The sequence below is a fragment of the Capricornis sumatraensis genome, chromosome 16 (assembly GCF_032405125.1).
Source record: "Capricornis sumatraensis isolate serow.1 chromosome 16, serow.2, whole genome shotgun sequence".
Taxonomy (NCBI): Eukaryota; Metazoa; Chordata; class Mammalia; order Artiodactyla; family Bovidae; genus Capricornis; species Capricornis sumatraensis.
The window spans coordinates 79124218-79144162 of record NC_091084.1 but is presented as its reverse complement, the minus strand read 5'-3'; the positions used below and the strand labels follow the sequence as shown (position 1 = coordinate 79144162).

Sequence of the window (19945 nt, the reverse complement as noted above, 5' to 3'; positions counted from 1 at the left end):
AGGTAAGCAGCTATAATTTTACCCTGGTTAATTTATTATAGCATATTTTTAATTCAACAATCAAAAGAAATACAAATTTTTTTTTCCAAAAAGGATTCATTTATGAGATAAATCTTCTGAACTTGAGATATATAGACTCTAATTGATTAAGGTCATTTATTTTTAAAATGATAAGTGGAATACTAAATGGATATTATATCAAATTGTTGCTGTGAAGAATTTTATTTTATCTTATTTATTGATGTTGTTCAGAATATTAAATTCAAAATAATTACCATGGAATGAACTGTCAAGCCCACTGAATTTTGATTAACAAAATGGACTCTGGCGTTACATTGCTGAATTTGACATCACCTAAATCACACGCTTGCTTCTAGACATTGCACAAGTTACTTAACCTTTCCTTGCCTCTGGCTTTTTATGAAAATGTGAATCATTAGAGTACCTATTTCATTTATATTGCAATAAATGAGATAACAAAGATAAACAAGGTTAGCACATAATCTGTTTAAATGTTGTTAGCAATAAAACATTTATTTCAGATAATCACACTCCTCTCCTTTCCATTCCTATGACTGTTGTTATTTAGTCACTAAGTTATTTCCTGCTCTTTCGGATCTCATGGAATATAGCCTGCCACCTCCACTGTCCATGGGATTTCCCAAGCAGGAATACTGGAGTGGTTTCCATTTCCTTTACTGGAGAACCTTCCCAGCCCAGGGATTGAACCTGTGGCTCCTGCCTTGGCAGGTGAATTCTTTACCACTGAGCCAACGGGGAAGCCCATTGCTATACTTGTTTCTGCTAAAATAGAAAAAGTTGGTAAAGGAAGGACTGAAGTTCCCATGTTGGAATTGCCAGCAATGATTAATTGTTAATGGAGAGAATAGCTCAACTTCTGGAAAGAGAATAATCAAAGAAAGTTATTTATGGGGATGTTTCAGATTTTAAATAGGATTTGAGTTAGATTTTTAATTTAATTTTGCTTTCTATAATAGTTTTCTTGTCTTGTGTTTTCTTAGTACAACTGTAAGAATTGGCATAGATAAGAGAAAAAATACATTAAAAGTCCTGAAAGTTAGAATGTTTTTTCCCAAGATACTGTTTTTGGTCTGTACTTACCCAGCATAATGTACTAATTTTAACTCAGCATTCCTGACAAAACACTGCCTTGTACATTCTTTTCTCTCCCAGGTTGAGAAAAATTCCACTCCAGGGCCAGATGCAAAGTAGCTAATTTCCAAAAGAGTCAAAAGTTAGTTTTAAAGTAATAATGATAAATACAATAAGTATGATGATGATCATAAGAAAGAATGCCCTATAGGACTACAAGTGAAGTCACTCAGTCGTGTCTGACTCTTTGCGACCCCATGGACTGTAGCCTACCAGGCTCCTCTGTCCATGGGATTTTCCAGGGAATAGTACTGGAGTGGATTGCCATTTCCTTCTCCAGTGGATCTTCCCAATCCTTGGTTGGAACCCAGGTCTCCCACATTGTAGACGGGCGCTTTACTGTCTGAGCCACCAGGGAAATCCATATGGGACTACAAGCATCCATTCAAATCAAGTAGTTAACATAGTTGATGCTACTTGCCCCTCAAAACAACTGAGTTACATCTTATTATTACTGTATGTATTTTCAACTAAGGAAAAACAAGCTCTGATAATTTAAGTAAAGATATATTGCAAGAATATATCTAAGTTTCATTTTTAAGTTATTCAATGTCAGAATCTTTGGTCACTGAGTACTTAAATCTGTTTAAATGGACCATGATTGCTGAGATGAGTAGAAAATCGACATGCATGCAGTCACCCGTCAAGAAATCCTTATATATAAGCTACTCACCTATGTAAATGCTTGACCAGTTTTGGAATATGAATCTGAGTAAGTATATGAGTGCATTTTTTTTTCCTGGAGAATATTTTATTGTGTTTTCTTAAAGTAAAAATAAAAGAATAATCCTGTGAGACCCTAAGATATGACAGTCTTCTTCAAGTTATTTTCTGGACCTCCCATAATGCCTTTTAATTCTCACTGCATAGACTCTACACATCCTAGGTTTCTGTCTGACTCATCTATCTGAAGCCACACTAGTTTCTGAGTTTCTAATGACAGAAACTAAATTCATATTATTTATGCTTAGTGTCCATAGTATATAAACACTTTTTATTTAGCACATGCTTAGTATTAACAGCTATCCTCAAAAAACTATAATATGTATGACAAAATACATATTGATTTACTGCCTTATACATTCAAACAAGGGTTTCCCAGTGGCTCAGTGGTAAAGAATCCACCTGCCAATGCAGGAGTTGCAGGGAGGAGACGTGGATTTGATCCCTGGGTCAGGAAGTTTCCCTGGAGGTGGAAATGCCAACCCATCCAGTATTCTTGCCTGGAAAATCCCATAGACAGAGGAGCCTCATGGGGTCACAAAGAGTCAGACACGACTCAGCGAATGAAGACCCACAGACACAGTCATACAAACATCTGTGTCACTGAAAATTTAATCCCCCCTTTCCTCAGCTGGTTTTCAAATGCTATCATTTCTGAAGGAAAATAAAACATATATACATACATGGAGGTATAAAATCTTGACAGTGTGAGATGATATAACATGCAAAAGTAGCTACCTAAAAGTGAAAAGAAGAGGAAATAACGAGCAAAGAGATCAGAAAAGGTAAAGATATAGACGGCAAGAGAAGATTCAGAGAGCCACACGAAGTCTGAGTTTGAGCAGCATATCATTAATATTTGAACTAGAACGTCTCAGGCCCTTGTTGCCTTCTCTTGACACTTTTGAGCTGTAGACAGAGATGAAAAAGGAGGGAACTTCTGCCTTTAGAATTCACTCTGAAGAAGTAATCACTGACAAGGATAATTCACTACAATAAGAAGGGAAAAACCTGAAATTAATGAGAGCTAAGAAGTTAAAGTAGAAATGGTAAATATTTGAGTTGTCTGGGTTTTGTGTCAACAGTGGGAAACTGGAGAGATCCTTAAAAGAAGAGAGGGTAGTTGTGCTCTAAAGGAAGCAAAGGCAAATTAGGGAAATGAAGGTACAAGTTAGAAAGAATGCATGATAGTGTGAATCTAGGAAATTACAGCAATCTGTGAAAAAAGTCACAGTTTAGCATTAATGAAGGTTGGCTGGAAATCACAAAAAAATGATTTCTAGGAAGCAGTCTGGTGATGGAGAGACTAAATGTATTTGGTGAAAATGCTTAAGTATTAAAAGGAGTTGATTAGAGAAATGCTACACTGCATTTAGCACTGTGTATTTGATAGTTATTCAGATTCAGATATTTAGAATATATATTACTCATTCACAATGCATTATATATATATAATATAATGCATATATTAAGAAACTCATATTTAAAGATAATAACACATACAAATGGACCTCTTACATTTTGTCTGGCATGAACTCTGAGATTAAATTCTCTTAGACATTTTATTTTCCCTTTCTCATATTTAGTTACCTTGTGAAGGCTATAATCTTTTAGTTTTTGTTGTTTAGTCACTAAGTCATATCTGAGTCTTTTAGACAGTATGCCCTGAGCTGCCTGGGAAGCCTCCATAATCTTACTTCTAAAGGTCTAAAATTTGATAAGCAGGTTTATCGGTCATTAAGATTGTTGAGGGGCTATGGTAGGGGTGAGGACGTATTCCAACAATTCTTATTGCCTTTATGTCATGTTCTAAACTTCAAGTGAACGTCTGACCCGCTATGATGTTTTATTTCTAATATTAAATTCTATGATATATTAAGTGGAATATTGTCCTCTCTGATGGAGGCAAGTGGAGAGTTTTTTTTTTTTTTTTTTCTATCTGGGATCTAAGCCTCTTTCCCAGCGAGTGAGTGACCCAGGCTGACCTGAGCTCCATCTTGCAGTTGAGTGTTACGATGACCATGCCCTTTGGTTATCTGAGATGGAGCTCACTTCAAATCAGATATGAAAGACTCTTATAAATTAATTGCAAATTAGAAGGTGCTAGGCAGAACAAACACAGCTAAAAAGCAAGCGGAGACCAGGAAGGGGACATATATTTCTTTAGAGAATTTCCCAAGTTAACTAGAGCTGTTCTTATCCTGAGAATAGGCTACTTTTCATGTTTGCTCTTATTTTACTGTTGTCTGTCTTTCTGTGTTATTCATATATTCAAAATCTCTCACATGAGTCAAAAGAAAAAAAGAACTCAAAAGGACAAAAGAATTCAAGATATTTTTGTTTTTACATTGTGGAATTTGAGGATATTGGATTTGATATATCTTAAACACAAAACAAATAAAATTTTAAATGGATATATATATATTATATTGTGTGTGAACATGCATTAATTCCCTTCAGTCATGTCTGAGTCTTTGCGACTCCATGAATCCTCACGCTCCTCTAGCCATGGGATTCTCCAGGCAAGAATACAGGAGTGGGTTGCCATGCCCTCCTCCAGGGGCTCTTCCCAACCCAGGGATTGGACTTGTGTCTCTTACATCTCCTACACTGGCAGACAGGTTCTCTATATTCTGTCAGTGAAGTTAAAATCATCAATTTATTTTAACCCATTTCACTGCTGGGTCCAGTGAATTGTAGTGACTTCTAACCCTTTTGTTTGCAGATGGGATCCAGAGGACAAAATCCCCCACAGTGGAACCAGACTACATTGGTGGATTTCATCTTGCTTGGCTTCTCCGATATTCCTGACCTACAGGGATTTCTTTTCGGGGTGTTTTTGATCATGTATACGATTATTCTGGTGGGAAACAGTCTCATTATTATAATAACCAAGATGGATCCTTCCCTCCAGACTCCCATGTACTTTTTCCTAGGGAATTTTTCTTCCTTGGAAGTATGCTATGTATCAGTCACTGTCCCCAGGTTATTAATAGATCTTTGCAGTCAAAACAGAAATATACCCTTTCTGGCCTGTGCTGCTCAAATGTATTTCTTTCTGGTGTTTGGAGCCACTGAGTGCCTCCTTCTGACTTCAATGGCTTATGACAGGTATGTCGCCATTTGCAACCCCCTGCTGTACCTTCTCCTCATGAACAGGCGGCTGTGTGTCCAACTGGCCGCTGGCTGTTGGGTCAGTGGAGTTCCAGTGCATATAGTGTTAACCTACCAGATCTTCTCTCTACCCTTCTGTGGCTCTACCCAGTTGAATCACTTCTTCTGTGACATACCTCCAGTGCTTAAGCTTGCCTGTGGGGACACCCTTCTAACTGAGACATTAGTTTATGTAGTTGCTGTTCTAGTTGTCACTGTTCCTTTTATGTTGATTCTTGGATCTTATGTGAGAATAATTGAGACCATCTTGAAGCTGCCTTCAGCCACTGGGCGAGCCAAGGCCTTCTCCACCTGCTCTTCCCATCTCATGGTTGTGGCTTTATTCTTTGGATCAGGACTCATTACATATTTAAGACCAAAGTCCAGTCATTCTATAGGAATGGACAAATTTCTCTCTCTTCTTTATACCATTGTCACACCAATGTTTAACCCCATGATATATTGTCTGAGAAATAAAGAGGTTATGGTGGCACTGAGAAAATTTTTACTGAAATGAGTTGTAATATGACTCAAAGCCATCACTTCATAAAATTTGTTTCTTATTTATTATGCACTCATCTCTGTTCTTTTCCAATTTTTCTATGAATCTTAACTATTATAGATAAGTGATACCATATGTCTAGATTAAACAAAGCCTCCTGCTATTTTTAAATAACAAATTCATCCCAAACTCAGTCTGAGGTATTGAAATCCCTGAAATAATGCATGGTGGTGTTGGTTCAGTCACTAAGTCTTGTCCTCCTCTCTTGGCCAGGCTGCTTTGTCCATGGGGTTCTCCAGGCAAGAACAGTGGAGTGGGTTTCCGTTTCCTTCTCCAGAGTATCTTCCCATTCCAGGTATCGAACCCAGGTCTGCTGCATTGCAGGCAGTCTCTACCAACTGAGCTACGAGGGAAGATCTCATAGCAGTTATTAATGGTTTTTGCTAGTGTTGTTGCTTTTTAACATTCAAGAACATTGCCTCTCTGCCAGCATGCATGCTGTGTTGTTCGGTCCTGTCTAACCCTTTGCAGCCCCATTGTCTGCAGCCCCCAAGCTCCTCTGTCCATGGGATTTCCCAGACAAGAACACTGGAGTGAGTTGCCATTTCCTCCTCCATGGGATTTTCCTGACCCAGGGATCCAACCCATGTCCAACCACCTTGGAAGTCCCACTGCCTACATATTCTGATTAAACGAGAATATTCAAGCTTATATCCCCAGTGCCAACATGTTGTCTAAAAAATAATAGACTAAAATAATGACTTACAACAAAGTGTAGCAGGCCTAGTACTTTTTGTCCCATTTGAAGATGAGCACTTGAACTGAAAATATGACATCATTTTTCAAGACATAAATAAAATGTTAACTTAGGGTAGATATACCTCTGATGACTTCACAGAATGATGGGAAGAAGTAGTAATAACTTGTTGCATTTGAGTTCAGAAAGTTTTTTCCAGATTTTCCTTGTGAAATGTGGCAAGGCAGGTCAGGAAGTTTGTTTGTTTGTTTTTTTTTCACTGCAAAACACCTCTCATGAAGATGACACTGGAAACCAGTTTCTAGAGTGAGGAAGCTAGACAGTGCTGGGAGATAGCCTCTAAAGCTGCAGTACAGATGTGACCACAGTGATGCAAAAGAGTGGTGCCTGTATGATCATCAATCACTCAGTGTGTATAGAAAGCTCTGAGTCCTATAGGATGAGAATCAGTGTAGATGCTCCTACACATACCCCTGTTTCTACAAGAATTAGAGAGGGAAGAATCTGGGGATGCCTCCATATACGCTGGTAGGGCATCCTCAGGTACCGGCTTCTGAATATAGTATTCATCTCAGAACACACTACCTGCTTGAGGGTATGAAAAGACTGTCTTATTTTATAGGAAAAGAACCATTTTGGGGGTCAGTGTTGGTGCCAAAGAGAGATTTTCCGCAATGGCCAACTCATTGATCTCCTGGGTAAAAGATCACTTCTATATCATAACATGCATAGAGTTCATTAAGTCCCATGGAGTGAAAGTCCCTCAGCTGCATCCAACTCTTTGCGACCCCATGGATGATAGCCCACCTGGCTCCTCTCTCCATGGAATTCTCCAGGTAAGAATACTGGAGTGGGTAGCCTTTCCTTTCTGCAGAGTATCTTCCCAACCCAGGGATCAAACCCAGGTTTCCCACATTGCAGATTCTTTATCATCTGGATCACATGCATAGAAAACCTTCCCAAACTGGTTCCATGGTTTTGACCACTTAAATCTTATTTTAAACTGGGCATTTCTCTCTGAATATGCCTTTTAGCATGCTATGTATTATTGTTTGCTTTGCAACATGCTTCCTAGTGTTAGTCACTCAGTCATGTCTGACTCTTTGCAATCCCATGAACTGTATCCCACCAGACTCCTCTCTCAGTGAAATTCTCCAGGCAAGAATACTGAAGTGGGTAGCTATTTCCTACTCCAGGGAGTCTTTCCAACCCAGGGATCTAACTGTTGTCTCCTGCACTGCAGCAGTCTCTTTACCAGTTGAGTCACTGGGGAAGCCCCTGGGATATCCTTATCCTTCCTCAAAAATCCAGGTCAATACTGGCATGTGAAGAGGTCTGTTTTCCTCTGATATCAGAGGGAAAAGTTCAATGATGCTTTGTAAAAATAAGCTTACATGAAAAATGTTATGAATATTAGAATGAAATTTCTTTACAAATGAGGACAAAATGTTTTACAAAGACTAATAGTTAACAAAGGAATTCAGAGCTTTTAATTAGTAGATAAATTATAGGGCAGATTGTTTAGAAGTGAAGTACCACTATGAACATAGGGGTGCATATATCTTTTCCAACTATAATTTTGTTTGGATATATGCCCAGAAGTAAATTGCTGGATCATATGACAACTCTATTTTCAGTTTATAAAGGAACCTGCATACTCTTTGCTATAGTAGCTATATCAATTTGCATTCCCACCTACAATATAGGAGGGTTCCCTTTTCTACACACCTCCAGCATTTACTATTTGTAGACTATTTAATGGGCTTCTGTTGTTGCTCAGTTGGTAATGAATCTGCCTGCAATATGGGAGACCTGGGTTTGATCCCTGGGTTGGGAAGATCTCCTGCAGAAGGGAACGGCTGCCCACTCCAGTATTCTGGCCTAGAAAATTCCATAGATTATATAGCCCATGGGGTCATGAAGAGTCAGACATGACTGAGTGACTTTCACTTACTTACTTAGACTTTTTAATGTGGCCATTCTGACTTATACAAGGTGCCACTGAATTGTAGTCTTGATTTGTATTTCTCTAATAATTAAGAAAGTTGAGACTTTTTCATGTGCCTGTTAGCCATCTGTATGTCTTCCTTGTAGAAATGTCTATTTAGGCCACCTGTCCATTTTTGGATTGGGCTGTCTGTTGGTGGTATTGTTATTGAGCTATCTGAGCTGTTTGTTTATTTTGGAAGTTAAGTGCTTGTTGGTTGCATTGTTTGTAAACATTTTGACCCAATTGGAAGATTGTCTTTTCATCTTCTTTATACTTTCCTTTCCTGTGGAAAAGCTTTTAAGTTTCATTAGGTCCCATTGGTTTATTTTTGCTTTTATTTCTATTGCCTTGAAAGAATGACAAAAGAAAATGTTCCTATAATTTATTTATTTCTGTCAATATTCTCTCCTTTCATATGGACACCCAATGTAATTTATTTCACCTGTGACTTGTGTATTTGATATGGAAAATCTGTAGTTAATCCCCATGTAAGTTAAGAATCACAGACAATTTCAAAAAAACAAATGCATACGTGCTCTGAGCCATATAGTAATTCCCATTGGCTCTCTCTTTTACATATGCTAATATAAGTTTCCATGTATACCTGTGGCTGATTCATGTTGACATTTGGCAGAAACCAACACAATTCTGTAAAGCAATTATCCTTCATTTAAAAAAAATCAATAAATTAAAAAAAAAAGAAAAAACAAATGCAATTCTAAAACCAAGAAAAAATTTATATTTTCACGTTATTTCCTTACTTGCTCAGATAGAGTGTTTCTTCAATAAGTGGATGTAGTTAGTGTCCCCTTCTCATTTATTTCACTCAAGAAATGAGCTGGATTAACACAGGAATGGGATAAATTCCTTGCCCTAAGGTTGAAAAGCAGAGACATTACTTTGCCAACAAAGATCCGTCTAGTCAAGACTATGGTTTTTCCAGTGGTCATGTATGGATGTGAGAGTTGGACTGTGAAGAAAGCTGAGTGTCAAAGAATTGATGCTTTTGAACTGTGGTGTTGGAGAAGACTCTTGAAAGTCCCTTGGACTTCAAGGAGATCCAACCAGTCCATCCTGAAGGAGATCAGTCCTGGGTGTTCTTTGGAAGGAATGATGGTAAAGCTGAAGCTCCAGTACTTTGCTCACCTCATGCGAAGAGTTGACACGTTGGAAAAGACTCTGATGCTGGGAGGGATTGGGGCAGGAGGAGAAGGGATCGACAGAGGATGAGATGGTTGGATGGCATCACTGACTCGATGGACGCGAGTCTGAGTGAACTCCGGGAGTTGGTGATGAAAAGGGAGGCCTGGCATGCTGAGATTCATGGGTCACAAAGAGTCAGACATTACTGAGTGACTGAACTGAACTGAACTGAAGGAAAGTATAATAACTTGATTGAGGATGTGCACCATTTTGGAATAAGCTAAAACTACAGAGAAAAAGTATATTAAATAATCAATCAAAATTAATAATTTTTAAACTTCAGCAAGAAACATTAAAGCAACAAAGAGATCTGTAACCACATCATGAGTCAAGTTCACAAAGTGTTTTATTGCATCCACCTGCATGTGATCTTATGTAATTACTTTTGATAACGGAGTTTCCACTTTAGAGGATTGATCCTATAATTAAATCCTATTATCTAGTCCCATGGTTACCCTACCCTCTTTAAGAAAAAACGGTATAAAAAGGCAGCAATGAGCATGTATTCAAAGCTGTCTCAAATTTTTACAAAGATATAATTCAAATTTTCTCTGCTTATCATTTTATTTGAAGTGACAAATTTCCTATTTTTGTGCCTTAGCTGAGTTAATAGTGATTATAATACAAAAGGAAACAATAGACTAGATAAGTTAGTACTAAGATAGATGCTATTAAGTGTGTGGTGCTGTCTCTGTCTTTTACTACTGCGGACAGATATATGGCATTAATTCATTAGTGAGCTGTGTAAAGAGAACAGTCATCTGATTTAAACTACTACAGAAATTAAAAGACGCTTACTCCTTGGAAGGAACGTTATGATCAACCTAGACAGCATATTAAAAAGCAGAGACATTACTTTACCAACAAAGGTCCATCTAGTCAAGGCTATGGTTTTTCCAGTGGTCATGTATGGATGTGAGAATTGGACTACAGAGAAAGCTGAGCACTGAAGAATTGATGCTTTTGAACTGTGGGGTTGGAGAAGACTCTTGAGAGTCCCTTGGACTGCAAGGAGATCCAACCAGTCCATCCTAAGGGAGATCAGTCCTGGGTGTTCATTGGAAGGACTGATGTTGAAGCTGAAGCTCCAATACTTTGGCCGCCTGATGCGAAGAGCTGACTCATTTTAAAAGACCCTGATGCTGGGAAAGATTGAAGGTGGGAGGAGAAGGGGAGGACAGAGGATGAGATGGTTGGATGGCATCACCAACTCAATCGACATGGATTTGGGTAGACTCCAGCAGTTGGTGATGGATAGGGAGGCCTGGCATGCTGCAGTTCACGGGGTCACAAAGAGTCAGACATGACTGAACTACTGAACTGAACTGAACTACAGAAATATTCTTAAGAACATGAAAAATGTCAAAATAGTGGTTATTTAAAATGGGTTATTTTTGCTATTTGGAGAACACAGAAGTGATTTCAGAGTGATGATGCATGAATTTGGGGTTGAAAAATATAGAGAGATATCTTTATGAGAAAAAAAATTCCATTTGAGTTAATTCAAATACCTGTGAATATTTCAGCAAAGATAGTTCTGTACTTAGGATGTGGGCTAAGAGAGAAAGAATAGAACATAGATGTTGCATTTGCAAAAAGCAAAAGTGAAACGTCGATTTAGATCAATTATTTGAGAGTCATACAACCAAGATACAACACAGTAAATTGCTTAATAAATGTCAATGCTTATTCACTTGTACATTAATTTTCTTCTTTCTTTGGTTATTTTGTTTAGTATGCTCTGTTTTCCTTAGTTTTTATTCATATTTGACTTATTTTGTTAATATTTATTAATTTATTAATATTATTTATTACTATTTCTACTATGTCCAGCAAACTTTTTACTCCTAATGTAAGTTTAAGTAGAAATTAAAAGGTGTTACTGTTGGAAGGAAAACTATGATTAACCCTAGACAGTGTGTTAGAAAGCAAAGACATCACTTTGCTGACAAGGGTCTGTATAGTCAAAGCTATGGTTTCTCCAGTAGTCATGTATGGATGTGAGAGCTGGACCATAAAGAAGGCTAACCACTATAGAATTGATGCTTTTGAATTGTGGTGCTGGGGGAGACTCTTGAGAGTCCCTTAGACTGCAAGGAGATCAAACCAGTCAATTCTAAGTAGATCAAACCAGCCAATTCCAAAGGAAATCAACCCTGAATATTTACTGGGAAGATTGATGCTGAAGCTGCAATACTTCGGCCACCTGATGCAAAAAGACAATTTACTGGAAAAAAAATACCCTGATGCTGGGAAAGATCAAAGGCAAAAGGAGGAGGGTGGTGGAAGATGAGATGGTTAGATAGTATCATTGACTCAATAGACATCTATTTAAGCAAACTCCAGGAGATTGTGAAGGACAGGGAAGCCTGGATGCTACAGTGCATATGGGGTCACAAAGAGTCGGACACAACTTAATGACTGGCAGCACACACACTAATTTATTTATAATAAATGGCCAGAAAAAAATATATTTCACTGACTGATTTCGCCTTTTCAGGATTAGCAGACTGGAGCAGCAGGTTATCCGCTTTCTGCTCTTTTCTGTGACTTACACACTTACAGCGGGGAATGTTATGATGATCCTCTTAATCAGGACTGATTTCTGACTTCACACACCATGTACTTTTTCCTGGCTAACCTGTCCTTTGTGAGTGCTTGTTATTCATCCATCATCACTACAAAGATGCGGGTAGATTTATATCAGAGAAGATCATCTCCTTTGCTGGCTGCTTTCTGCAGATTGAATGGTTTTATGAAGGCCTTACAAGACCTTTTAGAACTAACACCCAAAAAAGATGCCCTTTTCATTATAGGGGACTGGAATGCAAAGGTAGGATGTCAAGAAACACCTGGAGTAACAGGCAAATTTGGCCTTGAAATGCAGAATGAAGCAGGGCAAAGACTAATAGAGTTTTGCCAAGAAAATGCACTGGTCATAGCAAGCACCCTCTTCCAACAACAAAAGAGAAGACTCTACACATGGACATCACCAGATGGTCAACACCAAAATCAGATTGATTATATTCTTTGCAGCCAAAGATGGAGAAGCTCTATACAGTCAACAAAAACAAGACCAGGAGCTGACTGTGGCTCAGATCATGAACTCCTTATTACCAAATTCAGACTCAAATTGAAGAAAGTAGGGAAACACACTAGACCATTCAGGTATGACCTAAATCAAATCCCTTATGATTATACAGTGGAAGTGAGAAATAGATTTAAGGGCCTACATCTGATAGATAAAGTGCCTGATGAACTATGGAATGAGGTTCGTGACATTGTACAGGAGACAGGGCTCAAGACCATCCCCATGGAAAAGAAATGCAAAAAAGCAAAATGGCTGCCTGGGGAGGCCTTACAAATAGCTGTGAAAAGAAGAGAGGTGAAAAGCAAAGGAGAAAAGGAAAGATATAAGCATCTGAATACAGAGTTCCAGAGAATAGCAAGAAGAGATAAGAAAGCCTTCTTCAGTGATCAATGCAAAGAAATAGAGGAAAACAACAGAATGGGAAAGACTAGAGATCTCTTCAAGAAAATTAGAGATACCAAGGGAACATTTCATGCCAAGATGGGCTTGATAAAGGACAGAAATGGTCTGGACCTAACAGAAGCAGAAGATATTAAGAAGAGGTGGCAAGAATACAGTGAAGAACTGTACAAAAAAGATCTTCATGACCCAGATAATCATGATGGTGTGATCACTAATCTAGAGCCAGACATCCTGGAATGTGAAGTCAAGTGGGCCTTGGAAAGCATCACTATGAACAAAGCTAGTGGAGGTGATGGCATTCCAGTTGAGCTGTTTCAAATCCTGAAAGATGATGCTATGAAAGTGCTGCACTCAGTATGCCAGCAAGTTTGGAAAACTCAGGAGTGGCCACAGGATTGGAAAAGGTCAGTTTTCATTCCAATTTCAAATAAGGGCAATGCCAAAGAATGCTCAAAATACCACACAATTGCACTCATCTCACATGCTAGTAAAGTAATGCTCAAAATTCTCCAAGCCAGGCTTCAGCAATACATGAACCGTGAACTTCCTGAAGTTCAAGCTGGCTTCAGAAAAGGCAGAGGAACCAGAGATCAAATTGCCAACATCCACTGTATCATGGAAAAGGCAAGAGAGTTCCAGAAAAACTTCTATTTCTGCTTTATTGACTATGCCAAAGCCTTTGACTGTGTGGATCACAATAAACTGTGGAAAATTCTGAAAGAGATGGGAATACTAGACCACCTGACCTGCCTCCTAAGAAATCTGTATGCAGGTCAGGAAGCAGCAGTTAGAACTGGACATGGAACAACAGACTGGTTCCAAATAGGAAAAAGAGTATGTCAAGGCAGTATATTGTCACCCTGCTTATTTAACTTGTATGCAAAGTACATCATGAGAAACGCTGGACTGAAAGAAACACAAGCTGGAATCAAGGCTGCCGGGAGAAATATCAATAACCTCAGATATGCAGATGACAGCACCCTTATGGCAGAAAGTGAAGAGGAACTAAAAAGCCTCTTGATGAAAGTGAAAGAGGAGAGTGAAAAGTTGGCCTAAAGCTCAACACTCGGAAAACGAAGATCATGGCATCCAGTCCTATCACTTCATGGCAAATAGATGGGGAAACAGTGGAAACAGTGTCAGACTTTATTTTTTGGGCTCCAAAATCACTGCAGATGGTGATTGCAGCCATGAAATTAAAAGACACTTATTCCTTGGAAGACAAGTTATGACCAACCTAGATAGCATATTCAAAAGCAGAGACATTACTTTGCCGACTAAGGTCCATCTAGTTAAGGCTATGCTTTTTCCTGTCGTCATGTATGGATGTGAGAGTTGGACTGTGAAGAAGGCTGAGTGCTGAAGAATTGATGCTTTTGAACTGTGGTGTTGGAGAAGACTCTTGAGAGTCCCTTGGACTGCAAGGAGATCCAACCAGTCCATTCTGAAGGAGATCAATCCTGGGATTTCTTTGGAAGGAATGATGCTAAAGCTGAAACTCCAGTACTTTGGCCACCTCATGAGAAGAGTTGACTCATTGGAAAAAACTTTGATGCTGGGAGGGATTGGGGTCAGGAGGAGAAGGGGACAACAGAGATGAGATGGCTGGTTGACAACACTGACTCAATGGACATGAGTCCGAGTGAACTCCGGGAGTTGGTGATGGACAGGGAGGCCTGGCGTGCTGCGATTCATGGGGTTGCAAAGAGTCGGACACGACTGAGTGACTGAACTTCTGCAGATGAACTTCTCTTTAGCCTTGGCCGCAAATGAATGCATCCTTTTAGGGTTAATGGCCCGTGACTGCTATGTGGCCATATGCAGCCCTCTCCTTTACTCCTTGATCATGTCCAGGATGGTCTGCCTGAAAATGGCAACAGGTGCTTTCACTGTAGGACTGCTCAACTCCGAGTTTCAGACAAGTTGAAGAAGCAGCTTCGCATTCTGCAGTTCTAATGTTATCCATCACTTCTGTGACTTCCCTTCAATTATTAAGTTCTCGTGTTCAGACACGTATCTGTATGAAATCATCTTGTCTGTAGTGCCTGGTGTGGATACAGTCAGAAGTCTGCTGGTGAGCCTCACTTCCTACTCCTACATTCCCTTCTCCACCTTTTGTATGCATTCAGGGAGGAAAAGTGCAAGGAATTCTTCACGTATGCCTCTCACCTGACTGATATTATTCTGATTTATTCCACCTCCATCTACACTTATCTGAGACCTACTTCCAGCTACTCCCTGACTCAGGATTAATTGGCTTCTGTGTTTTACACAGTGGTGATCCCCATGTTGAATCCTCTGATCTACAGCCTCAGAGATAAGGATGTAAAAAAGGGTTTATGAAATGTAATTACTAGGAAAAGGGTTCCTTTATTTTGTGAGTGGTTCAGGCCTACATGGACTATGTCTTGAAATTTGAAATACTGGTCCAACTTATTTTCATTAGAGCATTGTCTATGTAATCATGTTCTGTTAATACTCAGTTCAGTTCAGTTCAGTTGCTCAGTCGTATCTGACTATTTGCAACCCCATGGACTGCAGCATGCCAGGCTTCCCTGTTCATCACCAACTCCCGGACTTAACTCAAACTCATGTCCATTGAGTCAGTGATGCCATCCAATCATCTCATCCTCTGTAGTCCCCTTCTCCTCCCACCTTCAATATTTCCCAGCATCAGGGTCTTTTCAAATGAGTCAGTTCTTCACCTCAGGTGGCCAAAGGATTGGAGTATCAGCTTCAGCACTATTCCTTCAATGGATATTCAGGACTGATTTCCTTTAGCACGGACTGGTTGGATCTCCTTGCAGTCCAAGGGATTTTCAAAACTTTTCTCCAACACCACAGTTCAAAAGCATCAATTCTTCAGCACTCAGCTTTCTTTATAGTCCAACTCACATCCATATATGACCACTGGGAAAACCATAGCTTTGACTAGATAGGTCCTTTGTTGGAAAAGTAATGTCTCTGCTTTTTAATAGGCTGTCTAGATTGCTCATAACTTTTCTTCCAAGGAGCAAACATCTTTTAATTTTATGGCTGAAGTCAGCATCTGCAGTGATTTTGGAGACCCCCAAAATAGTTTGTTACTGTTTCCCCATTTATTTCCCATGAAGTAATGGGACCAGATGCCATGATCTTCATTTTCTGAATGTTGAGCTTTAAGCCAACTTTTTCACTCTCCTCTTTCACTTTCATTAAGAGGCTTTTTAGTTCCTCTTCACTTTCTGCCATAAGGGTGGTGTCATCTGCATATCTGAGGTTATTGATATTTCTCCCCACAATCTTGATTCCAGCTTATGCTTCATCCATTCCAGCATTTCTCGTGATGTATTATGCATATAAGTTAATATTATGCAGTATTTATTTGATGAATATAATTTATCCTCATTAGGTAAGAGCATAGAGCTTTGTTCTAATCATTGCATATTTCACTAGATCCCTAAAATATGGCTTATTTATAAAGAAATTTAGATTAGGGAAATAAAGGACTAAGTATATAGAGACAAAAGTAACAAGGTCACATGAAATGAACCATTTAATGAATTTTCCCTTTTTTTGATGCATTTGTTTTCACCATTTATGATTTGTAAGTGATATATATATCACCGGTGGCAAAATATTTTAAATTCATAATATATTTCCATTTTATTTTGCTGAATCATTTCCTGGGGATATGCTTAAATACAATTCAAGAATGTTATTTAAATGTAATAGTAAGCTCTTCAACATTTTTTCCTTTATTTCCACAAATGCATACATATTCACTAAAGTATAAATATGAATTGTGTGGCAGTGTTCTGTATAGAAAACAGCTGTTTGGTTAAAAAGCACAATTAGACCATTTTTCTATTCCTTTCTTTTCTTCTCAACATTTCCTATTTTTCTATGAGTCTCTCCTCCAGAGTGATACATATACACAAAGCCACATGAGCACGCACTCAGTTATGTTTAATCAGGGCATAGTTCCAAAACAGGTATATCAGTGTTTAATGGGTGAAACTGACATATTCTGTATAATAGACTCATGGATTTCCTGCTTATGGTAATCTTCTGCAAACTACCAAAAAAATCCTTTAAAGTTAATCTGACTATTAAAAGTAAGCCTTAATATGAAAGTGGAATGGGAGTGACTTAATAGAACTCAGAAGGAAATTGAGAGGGGGTCAGCTCTTGTTAAGATGTTAACTTTATTATATAGTTTTTTAAATATAATTTTTTTTTCTACTCCACCATTTTATCTCTGGACTTTTATTTGTGTATTTAAATTTCCTTTTTTACACAAAAAGTAACATACAGTATGAACTCTTCTGCATTTTTCTTTTTTTTTACTTTAACTCCATACACTAAAACCCACTGTATATTGCTTCATAGAGTATCATTATTATTTTTTAACCTGTATAAAACTATATTGTATGGCCTGTACTTTTGCATTTTAACTGTTTCTGATATTTGTAATCATAAATAATGCTGAAGTAAATAATTTTGTACATGTTGTATCTTGAACAGTTTCCCTCCCCAGAGTGGTACCCTTAGTACAACTGATGAACCTACATAGATACTTACTTTAGGTTTGGATTTGCTTTCCCTACCCACCATGCATCTCCCAGCAATGTCATTTATGGACTTTCTGAATATCTATATATCTCTGTGTTTTTGACAAAAAAGCTCACTTCATAAAGTAAGGCAATTGAAAGTAAAAAATGAGTTTTACTTCCTACATATCCAGAAGCATCTCACTTCATAACAAAATAGCCTAGAGAAAATAAATATATTGCCAACAACACCTTATGACAATGGCATGCTGTTTCATGGGACATGCACATACTTGGACTCAGTGACCAATGGTGTGGTTTTTCCCCACTGACAGAATTAATGAGTTGAAAAAGGTATGGCACCTCTTACTATTACATAAAAAAGAAAAAGAAAAAAAAACACAAATTAAGACTATACTGACATACTATTTCTCTCCTATCTCACTGGAAAATTTCTAAAGCACGTAAGTAAAGTGTTGATGAGTGTGTGGAAACAGACACTTTTATACATTGCTAGTAAACATGAAAAATGGAACAAATCCTATGGAAGGGAACTTGACAATATCTAACTAATCTACACATCCACTTATCCTTTAATCCACTTATCCTTTTATATTTAAAACTGTTAAATATAAATTTATTTATTTTAATTGGAGGCTAATTACTTTACAATATTGTATTGGTTTTGCCATACATCAACATGAATCCGCCATGGGTGTACATGTGTTCCCCATCCTGAACCCCTTTCCCACCTCCCTCCCTGTACCATCCCTCTGGGTCATCCCTTTGCACCAGCCCCAAGCATCCTGTATCATGCATCGAACCTGGACTGGCAATTTGTATTTTATATGATATTATACATGCTTCAATGCCATTCTCCAAAATCATTCCACCGTTTCCCTCTCCCACAGAGTCCAAAAGACTGTTCTATACATCTGTGTCTCTTTTGCTGTCTCACATACAGGGTTATCGTTACCATCTTTCTAAATTCTATATATATGCGTTAGTATACTGTATTGGTGTTTTTCTTTCTGCCTTGCTTCACTCTGTATAATAGGCTCCAGTTTCATCCACCTCATTAGAAGTGATTTAAATGTATTCTTTTTAATGGCTGAGTAATACTCCATTGTGTATATGTATCACAGCTTTATTATCCATTCATCTGCTGATGGCCATCTAGGTTACTTCCATGTCCTGACTATTATAAACAATGCTGCGATGAACATTGGGGTACACGTGTCTCTTCAGTTCTGGTTTCCTCAGTGTGTATGCCCAGCAGTGGGATTGCTGGGTTGTATTGCAGTTCTAGTTCCAGTTTTTTAAGGAATCTCCACACTGTTCTCCATAGTGGCTGTACGAGTTTGCATTCCCACCAACAGTGGAAGAGGGTTCCCTTTTCTCCACACCCTCTCCAGCATTTATTGCTTATAGACTTTTGGATCGCTGCCATTCTGACTGACGTGAAATGGTACCTCATTGTGGTCTTGATTTGCATTTCTCTGATAATGAGTGATGTTGAGCATCTTTTCATGTGTTTGTTAGCCATCTGTATGTCTTCTTTGGAAAAATGTCTATTTAGTTATTTGGCCCATTTTTTGATTGGGTCATTTATTTTTCTGGAGTTGAGCTGCAGGAGTTGCTTGTATATTTTTGAGATTAGTTGTTTGTCAGTTGCTTCATACACCATTATTTTCTCCCATTCTGAAGGCTGTTTTTTCACCTTGCTTATAGTTTCATTTGTTGTACAGAAGTTTTTAATTTTAATTAGTTCCCATTTGTTCATTTTTGCTTTTATTTCTAGTATTCTGGGAGGTGGGTCATAGAGGATCCTGCCATGATTTATGTCGGAGAGTGTTTTGCCTATGTTCTCCTCTAGGAATTTTACAGTTTCTGGTCTTAACGTTTAGATCTTTAATCCATTTTGAGTTTATTTTTGTATATGGTGTTAGAAAGTGATGTTATTTTACATAGAAAATTAATCCCAAACTCTATTCAGGATATTGATATCTCTGATGTAACACATAGCATTTATTAATGGGTCTTATTACTGTTGTCGCTTTTTAATTTTGCAGAATATTGCCTATGTTTCTCTTTCCAATTAATTTTATTCAGCTTTCTTTCTCTCGTCCCAATGTATAGCCTGAAAACTAATAGACATCAAATTAACTTTATTAGATTAAAAGACAAAGCATGATATAGCAGGCCTGGTATTGATAGTCTCATGAAAAGATGCATGTTTGAGCAAAAATTATGAAATCATATTCGAGACATTTAATGTTAACTCATTGGCAGTTGTACCTCTGCTGACTGCACAGAATAGGAAGAAGCAAAAATCATTTGTTGCATTTAATTCTGAGAAAGGTTTTCCAAAATTTTCCATATATGCTGGTAGGGCGTCTTCAGATACTGGTTTCTGAAT

General features: G+C 38.1%; 1 protein-coding gene and 1 pseudogene across 1 annotated transcript; both read left to right on the top strand.

Annotated features, from left to right (window-relative positions):
* Nucleotides 1-4621: 4621 nt before the first annotated feature.
* LOC138092958 (olfactory receptor 10AG1-like) lies at nucleotides 4622-5566 on the top strand. The gene has a single exon (XM_068989033.1). The coding sequence runs from the start codon at nucleotides 4622-4624 to the stop codon at nucleotides 5564-5566; it is 945 nt and encodes a 314-aa protein (XP_068845134.1).
* Nucleotides 5567-12121: 6555 nt separating this feature from the next.
* Nucleotides 12122-15337, top strand: LOC138092263 (olfactory receptor 5F1-like; annotated as a pseudogene).
* The last annotated feature ends 4608 nt before the right edge of the window (nucleotides 15338-19945 follow it).